Raw genomic sequence first — 21148 nt, 5'->3', positions numbered from 1 at the left:
ACCTGTTCCAAATTGATTCTGACAGTTGAAAATATCAGGACATGGTCAGATTTGTTGCTAGGGGCATTATTTGAACAAACTTGGTGCTACATACAAAATACCATGGGTCTGGGCCTAGCAGTTTCAGACAGGAAGATTTAAAAAAAAAAATCTGATATAAATCTATAGTAATTTGTGACCCCTGGGGCAGAGCCAGTATGGACCTCAGAGGCACAATTTGAACAAACTTCAGGACTATTATATGATGCTACACACAAAACATCAAGGATCTGGGCCTGGTGGTTTCAGACAAGATTTTTCTATATAATTTTGTAAGAAAATTGTGACCTCTGGGGCAGGGCCAGTTTGGACCCCAGGGGCATTATTTGAACAAACTTGGTAAAGGACCACTAGACAATGTAACACACAGAGTATCTAAGCATTTGGCCTCTTAATTTTTGTCAAAAAAAATCCTTTCAGTTGCCATGGCAACCAGAGTTCTGCAACTGATCTCTTTGAACATCTTGAAAGGGCAACACTCAAGGAACATCCCAGTGAAGTTTTGTCTAAATTCACCAGGCTATTAGGAAGATGTCATTTAAAGCAATTGTTGACAGATATGGGACGATGTGAAAAGCTCAGGTAAGCTATAAAGGGTCACACTCAAATTTAACTGCATGCAACAGTTAGTATAATTATTGGTTTGGCACAATGCCCATTAAAATAAGGTCATGTAAGGAAAATGTATAACATAGTAGTAGAAATAGAAGAAAAAACATTCAAATCAAATGTCATGCATGTACGTGTATCTCTTATAAATATTAAGTTTAAGAGAAAGAAAAATAATAAGATCTTACAGAGTTCTCAGCTTGCAGGATATCCACTAGTTTTTCCATGACAACCTTCATATTCCTATCAAACAAAGGCAATAACACATGGGTTAGTATTAACAATATAAGTAATCATTTTTCTAAAAAATATCTTAAGTTACTTCAGCTTTTATCAAGAAAAGAATGTGTTTACAATGGCCGGACAGACACACAAAACAAGAGCGCTGTATAGCAAACCCCAACACTCATATTTCATGCAGTTACCTACAATGTTCTTAGATCAATTTACGACCAATATCCATTGAATACTACACAATAATTTATCATGGAAAATTCTACTCAAAAAGTTTTAGTTTTAATTCCAACAATGTTCAGGAAGAGAATTAGCAATTGATATCACACATGTTGATACACATCTGGTATTTAATGTTTACAAAGGGACGTTTCTCAGCAAATATTTCAGCCAGAGTGAATTCCAACATGATCAACATGGCTATGACTATTCATTGACTTTTATTTCTTTTCAAAAAAAAAGAAAACACAACTGACTATTTACAGGTTAATCTCTTCAGATAACGAAATAAAAAAATAAGGATTGGTACTATCTGGTAATTACCCCAGGTAACAACACCAGCTCTAAACCATGCATTGCTCAAAAGATTGAATTACTTGCAAGTGCCTTTTCGTAAAGCATGATACGTAATCTTACTTTGGTGTGACAGAGCTGTACATCTGACCCAGTGAGACTGTTCATCAGTCAATGATAAAGAGGATATTTATAGGATAACAAGAGTGCCTCTGAGCAAATGACACCGCTAGACTGCTTTTTTTAAATGAAAAAGGGGGCTCAACTCAACAAATATTAAAGCAAGAGTTATGTGCCTTGTTGTGCAAGTGCCTATTTATTTGGCAACATGTGTACCAAATTTCATTTTAATATCTGGAATCTTATGTTTTTTAAAGTTTATGCAAGCCAACAACAATGACACTAAGGCTTTAACCATAAATGTACCTCAGCTATTTTTCTTTTCAGTCAAACTAATGAAGTATTTTCAGCAATACCCTTACTTTGGTTTGACGGCACTGTACATCTGACCGAGTGATAGGTAACGTATGGTGCTGTTCTGACCGAGACTGTCAAATATCTGCACCAGCTCGCGCTCATTTAAAGCTGCAGGAAGGTAAAAAGACAAACATAGATCTTAGGCAATGATATGTTATTTAAGCTCAAATTTTACCAAATTAGCTTTTAAAAGTAATCAAAAGTATTAATTTGGTAAAACAAATGTGTGTTTTTTCATAAAACAGTATAAATGGCAAGATAAATTATACTTCAATACAAATAATCAAAACTTTGATAGGAACCTTAAGGCAAATAAAGATCATCTTCTTTGGAATGAAGAATTGTTTCTTATTGTCTGGTTTTGTTATAAATCAGTGTGTGTGAACACACTGTAAATGAACTTCACAAGATGTGTTTGCTGGAAAATATTTACATTATGAGTTAAAATTAAGACAATGTTTACAAGGTGAAAGAGTAAACAAATCACCTGAGTTCTGTCCCTTGACAAGCCCTGTCAAATCAAGGCGGGCGATGTTTTGGGTGGAGGGAAGGCAATTTGTGAGTGTCTGTACGCCCACTGCGGTCACTTCGCAACCCGTGATGTCAACATGAACGTCCTTCAGGTTACGATTTGAGGTTATACCCAGGAAAAGGTCCCTGAAACATAGATTATTTTTATTATTTATTGGAAATTATTTTAAATCTGTGATTTATAATAGATAGTGCCAATAGGGACACTTAATAGGTCACGCTGTCAATGTAAACAGTTTTGTTACAGTCTGAACTTATACCAAGGACACATTCATATTTACATTTAACATATTTTTCCCTCTTCAAACAAATTAGTTTAAACATAAAATTTTTCCAATGACTATAAAGAAAGTTATAATAACATATACTAAGTCACTGACTCTTTGGCATAATGTTGCATGTGAATGTGGTCTTGTACAACTTGGTGACCAATAACCAAACTCACTTGCCCCCAGCTCAACCTGGGTAGCCTCATCCTCGGACCCAAGCGTATCATAACCTATATGATACCCTGGGCAAATTGGCTTAGGAAACTTCGCAAATCTTGAATATTCATAAGCATTTTCCATCCAATGAAATAGCCGGTAACAAAAAGAAAAGAATCTCCTTTATGAAGAGCCACCAGCATATTTAACAATATCCTGCCTAAAACAATTTGTAAGCCATGATCTCATCGGATAATTGCGAACAGTCATTTCATCCGTAACTTCTTAATCATCGTAATCCGGCCATTTAAACACAGCATGAGGTGTGTCTCATGCAACCAATCAAGCAGCTGGATTTCACCTTATTAATTATTCATGAGTAGGAGATTTTTAAAGCCAATTTACCCAGGGTATCAAATAGGTTATGATATGCTGGGGTGCCGATGATGGGGTAGCCACAGTGAGAAGCGAGTGCTCTAGCCACTGCCCTAACTGAACAACCAAGCATAAATTCCAAAATATGAGCTTTATGTGCATATTCATCATCAAACTTCCATTACTTTATTCTTACGATGATAACATCAAATTTTATAATCAATATACAATATCAATTTTTACATACTTGAGAGCTTCAGGTGGGATGCGGACATAGGACAGGTCTACAAGTTTCAGAGTGACCACGGTAGCGAAGAACTGCTTGAATGAAGACTGGACCACAACATCCTTGGTTCTCCTGGAATACGCGACTCTTGAAAGCTTCAATGTTGTGAGGTTCTGACTGCAGCCTCGTTGTAGAGGGGTCATCAGCTGGAAAGTGTAAAAACAGCAGGTGTTTTTATCCTTATAGAATAGATGCTGATATTCGGCTTTTGCCCAAAGCTCAGGAGGCATTATATATACTTATTTATTTGAGCACGATTGTGACGAAAGTTGAGCGTATAGAATCACTCTCAAGACCTTTTCCTGGGCAGAAACCAGTACTGTGTCCTTTTTGAGAGGCCATGACAAAAGTGGGGATTGAAACCACAACCCCTTGGGTGAGAGGCGGAAACCTATACAACTAAACCACTCTCACCTCCAGCTAGCTCTATGATAGCTCCATTGAGCTAATTGTTAAATTTTGATGCAATAAATGACAACAAGAACACATTAAGTTAAGTTATAACAGTACATATTAGCTCCTTATTTCTCCCACCTCAGATAAGTAGATCCAATAATTTAACCATGCTAGATATTCTTATCTTGCCCACGGGCAAAGATAAAATGCCCGTATGGAACTCCTTTTTAAAGGTCACCACATTGTAATAACCTCCCTTGTTGAAGACTGGACCGTCAGTAGCATTAAGGAAATCTTGTATTATGGTAATATTTAGAACGCTAATTAATTATTTCTCGCTTCAAATGTCACCATAAAACAGTTTTCACGCACCATTCAAGAAATAATGCTTCATTTTTCATAGAACTATTTAAAAAGACCGATTTGACTATTAACTGGATCACTGCGCGCGTATCCAAGACAACCACGTGCTATCGCATATCCATACGCAATTATTTTCACTAAGCACAAAAGAGTTCCAGCAAAAACTACATTCTTAATTAATTTTGTTTAACTAAGGTGGGAGAAAAAGCATCTACCATAGCCGCTCATGTAAGATAGTTTCATCCTGACCCTCGCTCGGGCCGGAATGAACATATCTTACACTCTCGGCCATGGAAGATACTTATAATCAACTGAATTTAAACATAAACGCCCAAAAAACTTGTATGATATATCATTTTTGCTATTTTTAGCAAACATTTTCAATTTCTGCACACAAAATCCTATCAAATGATGCTAAAATTATATGGGATCACAATGCATCTGAAATGCACATGTTTGTGCATCAAAATATCTTCAGCAGCAAATAAGGAGAATGAGGAATCTAAGCACTACATATATTTTTGGCTACCCAAATATCAACCGTACCTATTATTACCATGTTTTATGTTACCTTGAGTGGAATAATTATTTTAAACATGACTGTGAAAATCATTCTCAAATCAATGCTCACTGAACCTCGACAGTTCCTTATGCCTGTACCCACCTTATCTATCTCGACTTCAGTCCCGGACAGGTCTAGATGGTTGAGCATGGTGGGGGAGGCCAGAAATGCATACATGCTCTGAAAATATAAACCTATAGTTTAGGCTAGTTAAAATATCGTAAAGCATAAATGCACTTCCAGAGAAGGATCTTTTACACATACAAGGAAACATTTCTGATTGTGTAATTTATGATTAATTCAATGAAAATAACATGAACAAGGGTGCTATCTGGTTTCATTTTATAACTGAACAAGGGGCATAACTCAACAATTATCAAAACTAGAGTTGTGGATCTTGCTCACCATGATTGAGGTCATTATCTGTTGCAACTTGTGTAGAAAGTTACATATGCAGTTTGAAGTTATGGCCAAATTAAAAAAAATTGAACAATGATGCCAACACTAATACAAACAACACCAATGCTATGACTATTCCTGTAACTTTTTCTTCATAAAAAGACGAGCTAAAAATGCCACTACAGGAGCACTTAACTAAATAAAGTAACAAAAAAGACCAAATGTGTTGATTTGCGATTACCTTATGTGTCATTTTGAAACAGTATTATTAAATGACGTCATTATCTGTTTAACTTCATTCTATATTAATTATTAAATATTACATTTGGCATGTTAAGTCTAACATGTAACAAAAAATTCTTTGTTAGTACAGTGATTTGAAAAAGGCCTTTATGCCAACACATCAATAAATAGTTAACTTAAAAAGGATTAAAACGATAAAGCCATGACTTTAAATACTGTAAATCCCAAAAACAAATATCCAGAATCACCACTATCTTAGATTTTCTGTTTATTTTATAGACAATATTGTTTATCATCTAAGAATACGGCAAGTTAAGGCTTATTACCTCTTATTATATGATCCTGTGTTATCTGTGTAATTTAGGGCACACCCTTAATAATAATTCATTTGATATTTCATTTGAATTTCATTGTTTCGTCAACTGTGTTAGTTAAACCATCTTTTAGCTTGTTTCTAAGTAAAAATATTGTTAAATACATGTACTAAAATAAAATAATATACAACATTTGTCTTAAAGAAAATCTTATAAAAGAACAACAACAAAAAGTAAGATATTCTATGGGGAGGGGGGCTCTTTTGTGGAAGGGGGCAGGGAGTGATTTTGTCTCTCTCCTAATACAAACTTGTACAAATATAGCTGTTGTACGTAAGTTTCTACAGTGTACAGCAGATTTTATTGATCACCTGATCTCAAAAGCAAGATACATTGAAATTATAAATACCGTAAATGACTGGGTATTAGATGCCCTTTTTTCCCTCAGATTTCGATGTAAAAAATGCCTGCGTATAATATCCCGTAACAATTTTTTAAACTTTTTTTCTGAGGTCGATTTCAAGCCGAGAGTTTGTTTAGATTTATGTAGAAAGGGATGTTACCGCGTCATATTGATCGAGTACATACGAGTTAAAACGGCAGTTGAAGATTGGGATGCAGTATATCGTAAGACGTTTATAATTTAAACAAAAATATTTTTCGATTAAAGTTATTCAATATTATTTTGAATAATAAATTGAATTGAACAATAATTAAACTTGCATATATAAAAAAGCAAAGTTGGACACTGTCAAAATATTTTTTGTCAGTTGTACGAGAAGGTGTGAAAAACTCGACTGCCTTTAACCTGTTTAACATACCAATACTACAAACTGTTGCGATAATGGTCTTGTTTTTTCCCACTTTTTCCCACTTTGTCACATTCTTTATTCTTTTCTGTAGGTGTTGACATTTTGAGAACAAACCCGTACAATATAAGGTTTTTGCATAACTTAACTTTTCATTCTCGACAGTTTATCATTGTATGGTTTTAAAGATATCCGTCGCCATTTTTACAAAAAAGATTTTTTTCGTCACTGTCAACAAACATGGTGGCCGAAAATGCCAGACGATTTGACATCTTTTCTATGCGTCTTTTAACCAAAAACATAGATTAAAAGTTTTTTTCTTGGACTTTTCACAGATTTTTTTCCCTGCGTCTAATACCCCCTATTGTCTTATACCCCGTCATTTACGGTATAGTAAATTGATACATATATATTTATAATATAGTAAAACTTTGATGTGAAATCCAGATAGGAGATTATCAAAGGCGCTGCTTGATTTGAGTGTTATACAGCACTTATGCATCTTCTTAAATAACACTGATGGAAAATAACTTGACATTGATGTCATTTAGCCATACCAATTTAGCCAAATAAAATAAAATTTAGTTTTGTAAGACAATTGCACCATTCCTTGTCATTTAAAACAAAATGATCAAACTTGTAACACAAAGAAGTTATAAGCTTGGCCAAAAAAGCGATCGCCGGATATCCCCGATACACACAACGCTATGCTTCATTGTGTACCGTGGGCAATTTGGCTACGAAAAACTCGTAATCATGAATATTTTTGTGGCAGTTTCATTGGTTCTGCAAAGTACCAGATACTTTACGGTTGAAAAATATTCTGGCGATTGCTTGAGTTGAACAGGGTCCGCCTTCTCAGTACAATTTTTGGCCGTAGTCAAGATCACGCTGCGCAGGCTACAGTCATTTTACAGTTATTAAACACTATTTGAGTGTAACATGCAAATTCATTGGAAAAAGAGTTGTCTGTTGAGACTCCTGCCTCATGCACTTTCATTAAAACAAGATTTTGTCAGTCAATTGTCCCACAGTATTGAGTGTAACAGGAGAAAGTACCGTGGTTGCCGATGATGGACAAAAATATGGACAAAAGCCTGCCCAAACTGTAAATAATAACACTTCCTTAACATGTTTTATAAAATTTTATATTGAGGGCAACTTAACAGCGGTGTAATAATTCAAGTTACAATTTTCAGAAGCTTTACTGATGATAACTACGTTTTGCTACAGATAGTTACAAACTGGATCTAGAAAGTCAAAACTGTTTAGCATGGTAGATATAATTCACTACACACTTGTACCTGAACTTGAAATGAGTGTGGACAGTCCTGCAAAGTTGTCAATGTTTGTTAGAAATATTTAATTCACTGATAAAAAGCGAATTGTTGCATATTTTCACTTAACGAATAACACTGGATATAAATGGTACATTTATAACAACAATAGAAACTAAGAATAGACCAACGTGAATGACATGGCAGTATTAGCGAACACCCTGGCCCCAAACGACTTTCTTCAAAATGCCTTAACTCCATTATAAGTGGAGACTGTTTCCATTAAAGAACATAAAATTTTCATCAAAATAGCTCCCAAAGATTCTTTTTGTTTATACGGTACTATAGAATTGTAGTGTTTTAATATACCGTATTATATCATGCATAGGACACACTTTTTTACCCCCAATTATCGTCTTAAAAATTGCCTGCGTCCTTTCTATGCTATTAGAATTTCATCTGTTTTTTTCCAAGTTACGAGTGTTTACTTTTTTACAAAAGGGACGCTACTCACAAAAACTTGATGTGAGTCAGCACTTTAACTGGATTGAGTTATAACGGCAACGGAAAATCGGGAAAGGAGGTATTTATCAATTAATCGTTGTTCATGATTTTAATGTTTCGATATTTTACAAAACATTTTGTTGTATATTACTGTTTTAAAAAATTAATAAAGGAATGTGCATAACGCAAAGTAGCATTATTGTCACTATCAAATCTTTTAAAATGTGCGAAGGTGTGAAAAACACCCGCTGTCTGTCATTAGAAAAACATCAATAGAACAAACTATTGCGATGGTAATTAATACCGTATTGTTGTTTGTTCGCACTTTACCCGAGGTGCCTTCTGCTACCAAGGCTAATTACCGACACGCATAAATTATGCTGACATGCTTTAATCCGCGCAGCGACAAGCCTTATCAAAACAATCATTAGTTTTGACAATACACAGTTTTGCAACGGTTGCAACGGTTGACTGTCATTCAGAAGGCATGTCGGGAGATGCAACAGTTGCAACGATTGACTGTCAGTCAGAACTAGTCTATTACAGCATTTGTATAAGTCTTATATTATGCGTGAATGTTCTCAAAATGTCAAGACATATATCATTGTTGTGTACGCTTAATCACCGAAATACGACGATAATTATCGAAATACACAAGACACTTATCGAAATATGTCTTATATACAATTTTTGTTTGTTTTTTTACTTCAATATATGTTATAAATACTTTACCAACCTCAATTCTTCGGCTCCAATTTTGACATTTTTCCGCTGCGTCCTATCTTATATATTAAGGGTTTTTACCCGTTTTCTCGACAATTTTTTTGCCTGCGTCCTATCTATGCTAGCGTCCTATACATGATATAATACGGTAGAAAGAAAAGATCAAGTTAAGCCCATTATTTTTTTAGATATAAATTGCATATTTTTCTCCTTTTTTTTTATAAAGATATTTATGAAAAAAAAAAAATTGCATATAAAATCAAGCTTAAAAGCAAGTCAATTTGAAAAACTTGGGCCAGAAAGTAAGCAAAACTATAAACAACTTTATTGGGCACACTGAAATGGCGTGTACACTAAATTGTGGCCTACAAAACATAAACAGTCATGCATTTTCAATTTTGTATTGAGATATAAAGCATGCACACTGTATTGTGACCATTTCCAAATACAAAAGCAACTGTCACCTTCAAGAGCAAAACCAGCTACATACTCATAAATATAGACCTTTTCGCAGGTACTGTCTTTAGTCACATTGTGTACTATACTAGGTATAATGTATATCTGTTTCCGGGAAAGTTATAAATTCTATCAGGAGCTGATCAATCTAGGCAAAACTCCCAGTGTAAATTGGGGCAACAGGCTGTGAGAAGGACAATGGATTCACATGTACTCTTGTAAATTTATACTATTCAAACAGTCAGTACCTATAATCACCTTATCAGACCATTTAGTTTTTGCACATAGATAATGACCCGAAGCCCTTACCTGAAGGTCATCGCTCTTTCCTGCGGCCACCGTGCTCAGTTTTAGGGTCTGGAGTGCACTGAACACGTGAGGGCTGCGGTTCATGGCCTCGGCGACCTTGTTGAGCCCCTTAGACGTGACCTTGGTCCCCGTAAGGTCAAGGTAGGTGCATTGTTTTCCGCGGCTGCTCAACGCACCTATCAGATACTCCGCACCTAGAAAAAGTGAAATGTATTTTGTAATTCTTTTCTTCTAATTACTGTTGTGCTTGATGACGGCAAAATACTTCTGTGCAGGTACATTTACCAGTAGATGGCAACTGTGGAGTCTGAATATTTTTTTTCTGAGTTTAAAATTTTTGGTTTCTTAAAATGTTAATATCTACAATTAAGTGATTACAGCAACCACAGAGTCAAAGGGTGAGTATTATTACTTGTATGGCATATCCTGACCTTTGGCACAAATTGTAGGCCTGGATTTGATAAAAAAAAACCACTGTTTTGCTCAAAATACATTTAGCTTCATGTACGAAATTATATCCACTTCCAAAGTCCTAAAACTAGACACACTTAATTACTGCTTTCACACACATAACGGTGACAATGCAGGCAGTGACAATGTAGGCAGCTAGAGACAATGTAGGCAGACAGTTCCAATGTAGGCAGACAGAGACAATGTAGACAATGTAGGCAGACAGTGACAATGTAGGCAGACAGTGACAATGTATGTAGACAGAGACAATGTAGGCAGACAGTGACAATGTAGGCAGACATTGACAATGTAGGCAGACAGTTACAATGTAGGCAGACAGTGACAATGTAGGCAGACAGAGACAATGTAGGCAGACAGTGATAATGTAGGCAGACAGTGACAATGTAGGCAGACAGAGACAATGAAGGCAGACAGTGAAAAATGTAGGCAGACAGAGACAATGTAGGCAGACAGAGACAATGTAGACAGACAGTGACAATGTAGGCAGACAGTGACAATGTAGGCAGACAGTGACGATGTAGGCAGAGAGTGACAATGTAGGTAGACAGAGACAATGTAGGCAGAGAGTGACAATGTAGGTAGACAGAGACAATGTAGACAGACAGTGACAATGTAGGCAGACAGTGACAATGTAGGCAGACATTGACACTGTAGGCAGACAGAGACAATGTAGGTAGACAGTGACAATGTAGACAGACAGTGACAATGTAGGTAGACAGAGACAATGTAGACAGACAGTGACAATGTAGGCAGACAGTGACAATGTAGGCAGACAGTGACAATGTAGGCAGACAGTGACAATGTAGGTAGACAGAGACAATGTAGACAGACAGTGACAATGTAGGCAGACAGTGATAATGTAGGCAGACAGTGACAATGTATGTAGACAGAGACAATGTAGGCAGACAGTGACAATGTAGGCAGACATTGACAATGTAGGCAGACAGTTACAATGTAGGCAGACAGTGACAATGTAGGCAGACAGAGACAATGTAGGCAGACAGTGATAATGTAGGCAGACAGTGACAATGTAGGCAGACAGAGACAATGAAGGCAGACAGTGAAAAATGTAGGCAGACAGAGACAATGTAGGTAGACAGAGACAATGTAGACAGACAGTGACAATGTAGGCAGACAGTGACAATGTAGGCAGACAGTGACAATGTAGGCAGAGAGTGACAATGTAGGTAGACAGAGACAATGTAGGCAGAGAGTGACAATGTAGGTAGACAGAGACAATGTAGACAGACAGTGATAATGTAGGCAGACAGTGACAATGTAGGCAGACATTGACACTGTAGGCAGACAGAGACAATGTAGGTAGACAGTGACAATGTAGACAGACAGTGACAATGTAGGTAGACAGAGACAATGTAGACAGACAGTGACAATGTAGGCAGACAGTGACAATGTAGGTCGACAGTGACAATGTAGGCAGACAGTGACAATGTAGGTAGACAGAGACAATGTAGACAGACAGTGACAATGTAGGCAGACAGTGACAATGTAGGCAGACAGTGACAATGTAGACAGACAGTGACAATGTAGGCAGACAGTGACAATGTAGGCAGACAGTGACAATGTAGGCAGACAGAGACAATGTAGGCAGACAGTGACAATGTAGGCAGACATTGACACTGTAGGCAGACAGAGACAATGTAGGTAGACAGTGACAATGTAGACAGACAGTGACAATGTAGGCAGACAGTGACAATGTTGGTAGACAGAGACAATGTAGGCAGAGAGTGACAATGTAGGCAGACATTGACAATGTAGGCAGACAGTGACAATGTAGGCAGACAGTGACAATGTAGGCAGACAGTGACAATGTAGGCAGACAGTGATAATGTAGGCAGACAGAGACAATGTAGGTTGACAGAGACAATGTAGGCAGACAGTGACAATGTAGGCAGACATTGACAATGTAGGCAGACAGAGACAATGTAGGCAGACAGTGACAATGTAGGCAGACACTGACAATGTAGGCAGACAGAGACAATGTAGGCAGACAGAGACAATGTAGGCAGACACTGACAATGTAGGCAGACAGAGACAATGTAGGCAGACAGAGACAATGTAGGCAGACAGTGACAATGTAGGCAGACAGTGACAATGTAGGCAGACAGAGACAATGTAGGCAGACAGTGACAATGTAGGCAGACAGAGACAATGTAGGCAGACAGAGACAATGTAGGTAGACAGAGACAATGTAGGCAGACAGAGACAATGTAGGTTGACAGAGACAATGTAGGCAGACAGTGACAATGTAGGCAGACATTGACAATGTAGGCAGACAGAGACAATGTAGGCAGACACTGACAATGTAGGCAGACACTGACAATGTAGGCAGACGGTGACCAGACGGTGACAATGCAGGTAGTGACAATGTAGGCGGCTAGAGACAATGTAGGCAGACAGTGACAATGTAGGCAGATGGTGACAATGTAGGTAGACAGTGACAATGTAGAATTACTACAAGCACATACCAAAATCGTCAATGTTTAAGTTGTTAGATAGGTCAAGCCTCTGTAGCTGGGTGTCCACCATGGCAGTCGTTGACAGTCGCTTTACAAACTCACTGAAATGAAATGTCACACGTCAAGAAAAGCTTGGCACAAATTGGGAAGAGTTAAAAGATACATTTAGTGGTAAAAATTAGCATTACAAAAACATCTTTACTGGTAAAAGGCTTTTGGGCTTGCTCATATTCTGGATTTGAGCAGGGCTTGCTGAATCTTTTGAGGCTTGTTCATCCAAAAGTCTAATTTCAATGACTGTACATTATACATGTACATGTGAAAGACATACCAAGGGTGATTAAAAGTATGTAGACTTTTCACATGACTTTAATATAATTCTTACAATCGATTTCTTATTTGAACAAAACAAATTGTGAAATAAGTATGCAAAGTTTCATCAAATTTGGTTGTTCATTATGAAAATTATAATAAAAGCCATGCCGGGATATCTGAGGCATGACATCAACCATTATGACAGTGAAATTTTATTTTGTTGAAGATGATGTTCATGCATGATGATTGAGATTTACATATTAAAAACAGAAATCTAAATAAAAACATTTTTCTTTCAAAATCAGACATTTAAAATAATGAAAAGCCTGTAATATTACCATGCATTTAAAGTATTTTGATTACTTCAATGAGATAATAAAATGAATATTATCTTACGTTGAGATTCCAGTGTTGCTAAGGAACAGAGATTCTATCACAGAATTCTTTTTGATCACATGTAGAATTTCATTGCACACTTCCACAGACTGAAAATGAATATGAGAAAAATAGGTATTTTTTTATCAATTATTAAATAGACAGTCAACCAACATGGTAAACAAACCTATTTACAAATATTTAATTATAAATTACAGTGGTTACGGCACTTGCTTCTCAGCACGGCAACCTGGGATCGATTCCAGGCCTGGGCGTATACATGTGAGTTTAATTGATGGTCAACAAGCTGGACAAGTGGGTTTTCTCCAGTTTCCCCCATCAACAAAAGATTACCCTCTCGCATAACATGGTCAACAAGAGTGACATAGTATAAGTTAATGTAACTTTCTTCACAATTTTTGTAAAAATAAATACAGTTGCAAATTATGAGCTCAAATTGGGCAAATTAAAATAACATTTTATATAAATATCTAAATTTTGACTACTAATAAGTTAGTTAACCTGTTTCAGAGTTGAATAGAAGTCTTCATATATCTCTGAATCATTAAATATAAATCAGAACAGAGGAAAATTACAACAATAACAAAAAATAAAATAACAAACCATTTTAAAACATTTTACACATTTCCCCTGATGATAAGCTTGTATATGATAAATAAAAAACTCTGATACAAGCAAGAACTACTTACCAGTTTGATGCTGTTGGCATTCAAGCCAGTAAACCAGGTGTTGTGCACGAGGGCCGAGACGATTGGAACGAGGTCCCTGTAGGACAAAGGTCAAAGGTCAGACAAGTAAAAAGAAGAGTACCACAGAGCAGTTTTATAGTCAAACAAGGGGCATAACAATTGTTTAAGCCAAAGTTATGTCCCTTGTTAATCATGTTCATATTTTTTTTCACTTGCAACATGTGTATCAAGTTTCATTCCAATATCTTGAATGTTTTTTTCTTTACTTATGGCCCTGGTTAAAGTTTCTCACAACACTGAAGATGCCGCACTGCTGACAATAAAGCAACGCCAAGGCTATCACAATATTCTGACTTTAATTTTCCAAAAACAAGAGACAAACTTAAAACAAATTGAGAGGAAAAAAGAAAAAACAGTTGGTCAAAGGTCACAGTTATTGAAAATAGTTCATTAAGTTCAAAGGTTACTCAATTTAGTAGGACATTTGGTTTTTCAATTATCACACCAAATGTCATAGAGTTCAAAAGAGCTTAAAACATAAATTGTTATAAGATTAGGTCATATTTGTACATAGAGGTTATGAATTTAGACTTACAAAGGAGTTTCATGAGTAAAACCTGTTAATCAGGTCAAAGTTCAAAATGTTGAAGAGGTCAGATGTCACAATGGCAGGATTGAAAAGGTCATAATAAACAAAGGTCAATTCATATTTCATAAACGTCAACAAAACATCACACAGGTCAACAGTGATAAGACACTGGGGTCAAAAAGTCACACATTTAGGCTGATATGAAATCAATACAGTAAATAATTCATGCTCAGGAATCAGGGATCAAGCTAGGAAATATTTTTTTCTATGTTTTGTATTAAAAAACATTCCCTATTATGGGGCATATGAAATGGGTCATCGAGGCCTGAAAAAGGTCAAAAAGCTTATTTGAGTGATGGCTAAAGTAGAAAGATGAAAGTTTTAAATTGCAGTGTGATGATTTGCCTTACATTTATTCTAGCTTGATCCCTTTTACACTAAACTTACATATTATTGATGCATTCATGAAAACTCTACAACATTCAAAGCTTGTTACTGATATGTGATTTAAACATTTTGAAAAAAATAAATAAACATCTTTTCAAAATAAACATCTTTTCAATGCAATTTCAGAAGATGATTAAAACTGAATAAATATTCACACCAAGGTTTGATGGATTTTGACCATGCCTGACTGATTTCAGTAGCAGAAAATGGCTAAAAAAATTGATCCAAAAGTTTGAGGGTTTTTTGTTTTGTTTTTTAAAATTTCGGTCCAAAATGTCACTAGAAAATGTATTATGTATTTCAGCATGCCAATTTTAAGCCATTTTATCAACAGCCTCTAACTGATTTTCTTTTATTTGACTAATTCATCTTTGGCGACATGTGTTTCTAACCTGAAAATAAAAATTCAATGCACATGCCATACTACCTCATTTTTAAGAAATAAACAGGGGCGAGAACCTATTCTACTTTTCACTGGCCTTACCTCTCTTTCAGATGGTCAAAGTCATGCAAACAGAGTTCCCTTGAATCCTGGGACAGGTAGATAGTGTCAACATCCTGAAAGTAAAATCCTTAGCATAATCATGGATCCGATAGTGAGAGCAAGGCCGAGAGAATACCAATGCTTGTCTGTTTGTTTTTTAGTCAAACAAGGGGCATAACTCTACAATTATTAAAGCCGGAATTATGAGCTTTGCTGTACACGTACATATTGACCCTACTTAACATTACATTGTGTACCAAGTTTCATTCAAATATATCTTGGAATGTTTTTTTCTGTCATGGCCAAGGTTCAATTCTTTTCACAACGAGGACAATAACACAAACAGAACCAAGGCTATCACAATACCCTAACTTAAATACTACACACAGCAGAGAAATTAATAAAGTAAATAAGATTTTCCAGTGAGGGTTGGGGGGGGGGTATCCATCCCATTTCTCCCTTTTAATAATCTGCATCCATAGTTTTTTTATATCAAAAGCATTGTCTGAACCCACAAGTTCGCCTCCTGCAAAGTTCACAAAATGTACTTTCTATTTCATACACTCTTCGCTATCTGCTCCAATAAAATTACTTCCCATTGTGTTCATAATTTGATTTCTGAATCAGTCAATACCCTGTTCACTATCATGGTTACCCAGTTCATTATCAAAATATTATTTCCTACTCAATTTACCATCTGTTTTCAACAAACAATTCCCTTCCCTATTCACCATCAAACACTGTGCCTGTTCAAAGTTCAATACCAAACATTATTTCCTACCCAGTTCATTATCTTTTCCAAACATTATAACAACCCTGTTCACTTGCTGAGCCTACCTTGTTCACCACATTTATTAAACATATAACTTCATTGACAGTCTATCTTCTGAACCTACCCAGTTCACCTATATTATTAAACATATAACTTCTTTCACAGTCTATCTTTTGAACCTACCCAGTTCACCAAATTTATTTAACATATAACTTCTTTCCAAGTCTATCTTCTGAACCTACCCAGTTCACCACATTTATTTAACATATAACTTCTTTCACAGTCTATCTTCTGAACCAACCCAGTTCACCACATTTATTAAACATATAACTTCTTTCCAAGTCTATCTTCTGAACCTACCCAGTTCACCACATTTATTTCACATATAACTTCATTCCTGGTTCACCATCTGAACCTTCTCAGTTCACCACATTTATTTAACATATAACTTCATTCCAAGTCTATCTTCTGAACCTACCCAGTTCACCACATTTATTTAACATATAACTACTTTCCCAGTCTATCTTCTTAACCCACCAAGTTCACCACATTTATTTAACATATAACTTCATTCCCAGTCTATCTTCTGAACCTACCCAGTTCACCACATTTATTAAACATATAACATCATTCCTGGTTCACCTTCTGAACCTTCTCAGTTCACCACATTTATTTCAAATATAACTTCATTAATTCATCTGCTTTACCTACCCAGTTCACCACAATAACTTAACATATAGCTACATCCCCGGTTCACCAGCTGTACCTACCCAGGCCACCTCATCTCTGTATGTGAGGCCATGGAAGTCACACATGCACATGTACTGGACAGTAAAATTGCCACATGGTGTCATCCCCTTCTGGCCTATCGTCTGACATAGATCGTTCATCACCTTCAGGCGGTCGGAGGGCTGCACTTCTACTGTCTTAATTAAACGCCTGTAATATAAAACAAGATTACAACAAATGATGTGAATTTTGGGTGAGAGTGGTCTAGTAGTATAAGTGTCTGCCTCTCATCCCAAAAGTTCTGGGTTTGGTCCCCATTAGGAATACTTTCTAATGGCCTCTAATAAAACAAAGGACATCAGTTTCTGTTTCTGCCAAAGGAAATGAACTGAATAGTGCTTCCTATCAGCGTTCAACTGTCTTTATAATCAATCTAAAAAAACATAAAATCTAAATTATGTGAATTGCATATTTTTTTAGAAAATGAACATTGAAACATTGTAGATACATGCATCTTGGACAAATTGGGTTACCATTCTTGCCAAGCCGCTTGGTTTTATATAAATTGTCCATTGTAACATTAAGACCATTTGGCTCCAAAACTCAACTGAGTTTAGAGTATTCTCATTCTTATACATTTGTGTGTTCTTGTAACATTAAGACCATTTGGCTCCAAAACTCAACTGAGTTTAGAGTATTCTCATTCTTATACATTTGTGTGTTCTGATCTGTGATATAATACTTATCATGAAGTTAATCGGGATCGGCAACGACAATGCTTACACTATGCGAGGAAAATATGAAGATGTATGATAATAATTTACCTGCCCCCCCAAAAAGACTTTTTTTCCCTAAAGTTTAAACATAGAGTATTCAGGGCTTTTTATCAGGGCTTTTACTCTATTTCTTACACAAACTTTTATCTAAACATCTGTCCTAGCACATTTTATACAATAAAATTCAGTAACAAATTCATATCAATTGCTTACTCAAGGGAGAATTTTGGGAAGACAGTTTTCAGCGAGGTGCCGATGTGGGTGATCATGTGATTCACTTCGTCCGTGTCTGCTTCCATCGTTAAAAACGAATATGTCTTGTTGGATGCACATATCACCAGCTGAAAGATCAGCAACCAAACAGCATTAGCAACCAAACTGCATTAACTGCATAAGCAACCAAACTGCATTACCTGCATTACCAACCAAACTGCATTAGCAACCAAACTGCATTATCAACCAAACTGCATTACCTGCATTATCAACCAAACTGCATTATCAACCAGACTGCATTACCAACCAAACTGCATTAGCAACCAAACTGCATTAGCAACCAACTGCATTACCTGCATTAGCAACCAAACTGCATTACCTGCATTAGCAACCAAACTGCATTATCTGCATCACCAACCAAACTGCATTAGCAACCAAACTGCATTACCTGCATTACCAACCAAACTGCATTAGCAACCAAACTGCATTATGGTACCTGCATTACCAACCAAACTGCATTAGCAACCAAACTGCATTAGCAACCAAACTGCATTACCTGCATAATCAACCAAACTGCATTACCTGCATTACCAGCCACTGCATTATCAACCAAACTGCATTACCTGCATTAGCAACCAAACTGCATTACCAACCAAACTGCATAACCTGCATTACCAACCAAACTGCATTACCTGCATTACCAACCACTGCATTATCAACCAAACTGCATAATCAACCAAACTGCATTACCTGCATTACCAGCCACTGCATTATCAACCAAACTGCATTACCTGCATTAGCAACCAAACTGCATTAGCAACCAAACTGCATTACCTGCATAATCAACCAAACTGCATTACCTGCATTACCGACCACTGCATTATCAACCAAACTGCATTAGCAACCAAACTGCATTACCAACCAAACTGCATTACCAACCAAACTGCATTATGGTACCTGCATTACCAACCAAATTGCATTAGCAACCAAACTGCATTACCTGCATTACCAGCCACTGCATTATCAACCAAACTGCATTACCTGCATTAGCAACCAAACTGCATTAGCAACCAAACTGCATTACCTGCATTACCAACCACTGCATTATCAACCAAACTGCATTACCAACCAAACTGCATTACCAACCAAACTGCATCAGCAACCAAACTGCATTACCAACCAAACTGCATTAGCAGCCAAACTGCATTACCTGCATTACCAACCAAACTGCATTATAAACCAAACTGCATTATCAATGTGATTACCATGGACAAACAAATGCATGTGGACTTTAATTCAATAATTTTTTTATATATTATTTTGCTAAACAATGTACGTAATCTGATTTAACCTGTACATCAATTGATATGATGTTTCAACTTGATAAAAACAAAACAAAATCCATACAAACATACTTTGTTTGACAAAAGATTACATCCAACATCGAACCCAAGTCGAAATGCATGGTTATCATCACATTGACAGTTAATATGATTATTTATATCAAGGTGGTTCAGGGTCACATCAATATACATAGCCCCGAATTCACATAACTAGGTTTTCTCATGCCGGTACAATTAAAAGGTGAATTTCAAGCTATTGAAATTCATATTAGAGACCAATGACTCGATTGTTTCCGAAGTAACATGTGTATATGAGGAAGAATTCACTGTCCTGCATTTTCAGTTACATCTCAAATAATTGGATTTAGTTGTAGTTTGCGTTTTTTCTATGCTTCCAGTGTTGTAATCATTAGAAAGACAACATTGATGGAATTTTATATGTGTATAATAATAATTTTTAAGAATACAGGAACTAATTATTTTTTATAAAATTTGGTCAGTTTTGTTGGACATTTGATGAACATTTTTACCGTGGGTTCAGAAAACTGATATTGCCTCCTTCAGCACTTTGGAGTTTTGGTCGCTTCAGACGATTTATCTTTATAGAAAGGAAAATTTCCCAACGTCCATTTGCCAAATAAGCATTTGGAAGAGTTGAAAACATATAAATCCCGATTTAATCTGAAGAAAACATGACGTAACATTTCGTGTCAAATATGTTACGTCTCGAATCGCTTGTTTTTTTGACAACAACAGACATGTATAATTCACTTTAGTGACCTGTTTTTAATTTTCCCGAGGTCAGGTGTTCATTTGATGAAAACAATAGTTCCCATAATTACGTACAAAACGTGTATTGATCGACCAAAATATTTCGCCTGAAGTCGTGTCTCAAATGTTACGTCACAAATTATTCAGATCTTGTTCATGTACACAGCCCTTTGTGTATTTCGACAAACTTTAACTGTGTGGCATATATAGCTAATACCGTGACAGAAAAGTAGCACCGAACGCGCGCATTGATACTGTGTAGTATATCCAAGATGGCGGAACAAGCAAAGCATGAGTAAGTGTTGTCGTGGAAGTTACGTCCTAACAGATTCGAGGTGGGCTTATTTCATTCAGTTTCATGACATTAATTGATGCAGCTTGTATATTTCGCCTGTAAGGGTGCACAAACTAATGATTTGTCTCAATTGTCTTGAGGTTTAAAACATTCGATTTCACGCGCGTTCAGTTCAAATGTGTTGTAAAGATCGAACCAAAGCTGGTATTTTGGTGTCTTATGTTACGTCTACGGTGTCTTATGAAGTTATGTTACGTCTACGAAGTCATTGTGTTTACATCGGTACACGCTGTATTTTAAGCAGTCATAATTCGCAATTTTGCATATAAACTGAGTAAATTTTAACCAGATAATTGGGAATTTCTTAAAAAATGCCTGTTGTCACACAGCTCTTATTACACGAATACGTAACGGCGACACCATTCATTACCAATTTTGACATTTGGGTAAAAGAGTCCCAAGTTACGTCCAAATAATTTTGAAAAGCATTTTAAGTCTCTAGTGCTAGTAAGAAAGAATGTATAAACATGTTATGTA

General features: G+C 36.3%; 1 protein-coding gene across 8 annotated transcripts in view; it reads right to left on the bottom strand.

The window, feature by feature from the left end:
- LOC128242243 (capping protein, Arp2/3 and myosin-I linker protein 3-like) overlaps nt 1–21148 on the bottom strand; it is an 83157-nt gene that overhangs the window by 50527 nt on the left and 11482 nt on the right. For all 8 annotated transcript variants that reach the window (XM_052959333.1, XM_052959334.1, XM_052959330.1 and 5 more), the window contains exons 5-16: nt 18203–18330; nt 17255–17423; nt 15713–15786; nt 14193–14268; nt 13504–13592; nt 12802–12893; nt 9845–10038; nt 4913–4990; nt 3451–3635; nt 2360–2529; nt 1878–1980; nt 837–891 (exon numbers count right to left, since the gene is read on the bottom strand). In XM_052959333.1, coding sequence (XP_052815293.1) covers nt 837–891; nt 1878–1980; nt 2360–2529; nt 3451–3635; nt 4913–4990; nt 9845–10038; nt 12802–12893; nt 13504–13592; nt 14193–14268; nt 15713–15786; nt 17255–17423; nt 18203–18330 — 1413 coding nt within the window. The remainder of the gene's footprint in view (nt 1–836; nt 892–1877; nt 1981–2359; nt 2530–3450; nt 3636–4912; nt 4991–9844; nt 10039–12801; nt 12894–13503; nt 13593–14192; nt 14269–15712; nt 15787–17254; nt 17424–18202; nt 18331–21148) is intronic.

The sequence above is a fragment of the Mya arenaria genome, chromosome 8 (assembly GCF_026914265.1).
Source record: "Mya arenaria isolate MELC-2E11 chromosome 8, ASM2691426v1".
In the NCBI taxonomy this organism is placed as follows: domain Eukaryota; kingdom Metazoa; phylum Mollusca; class Bivalvia; order Myida; family Myidae; genus Mya; species Mya arenaria.
This window is presented reverse-complemented; position numbering and strand designations above follow the sequence as displayed.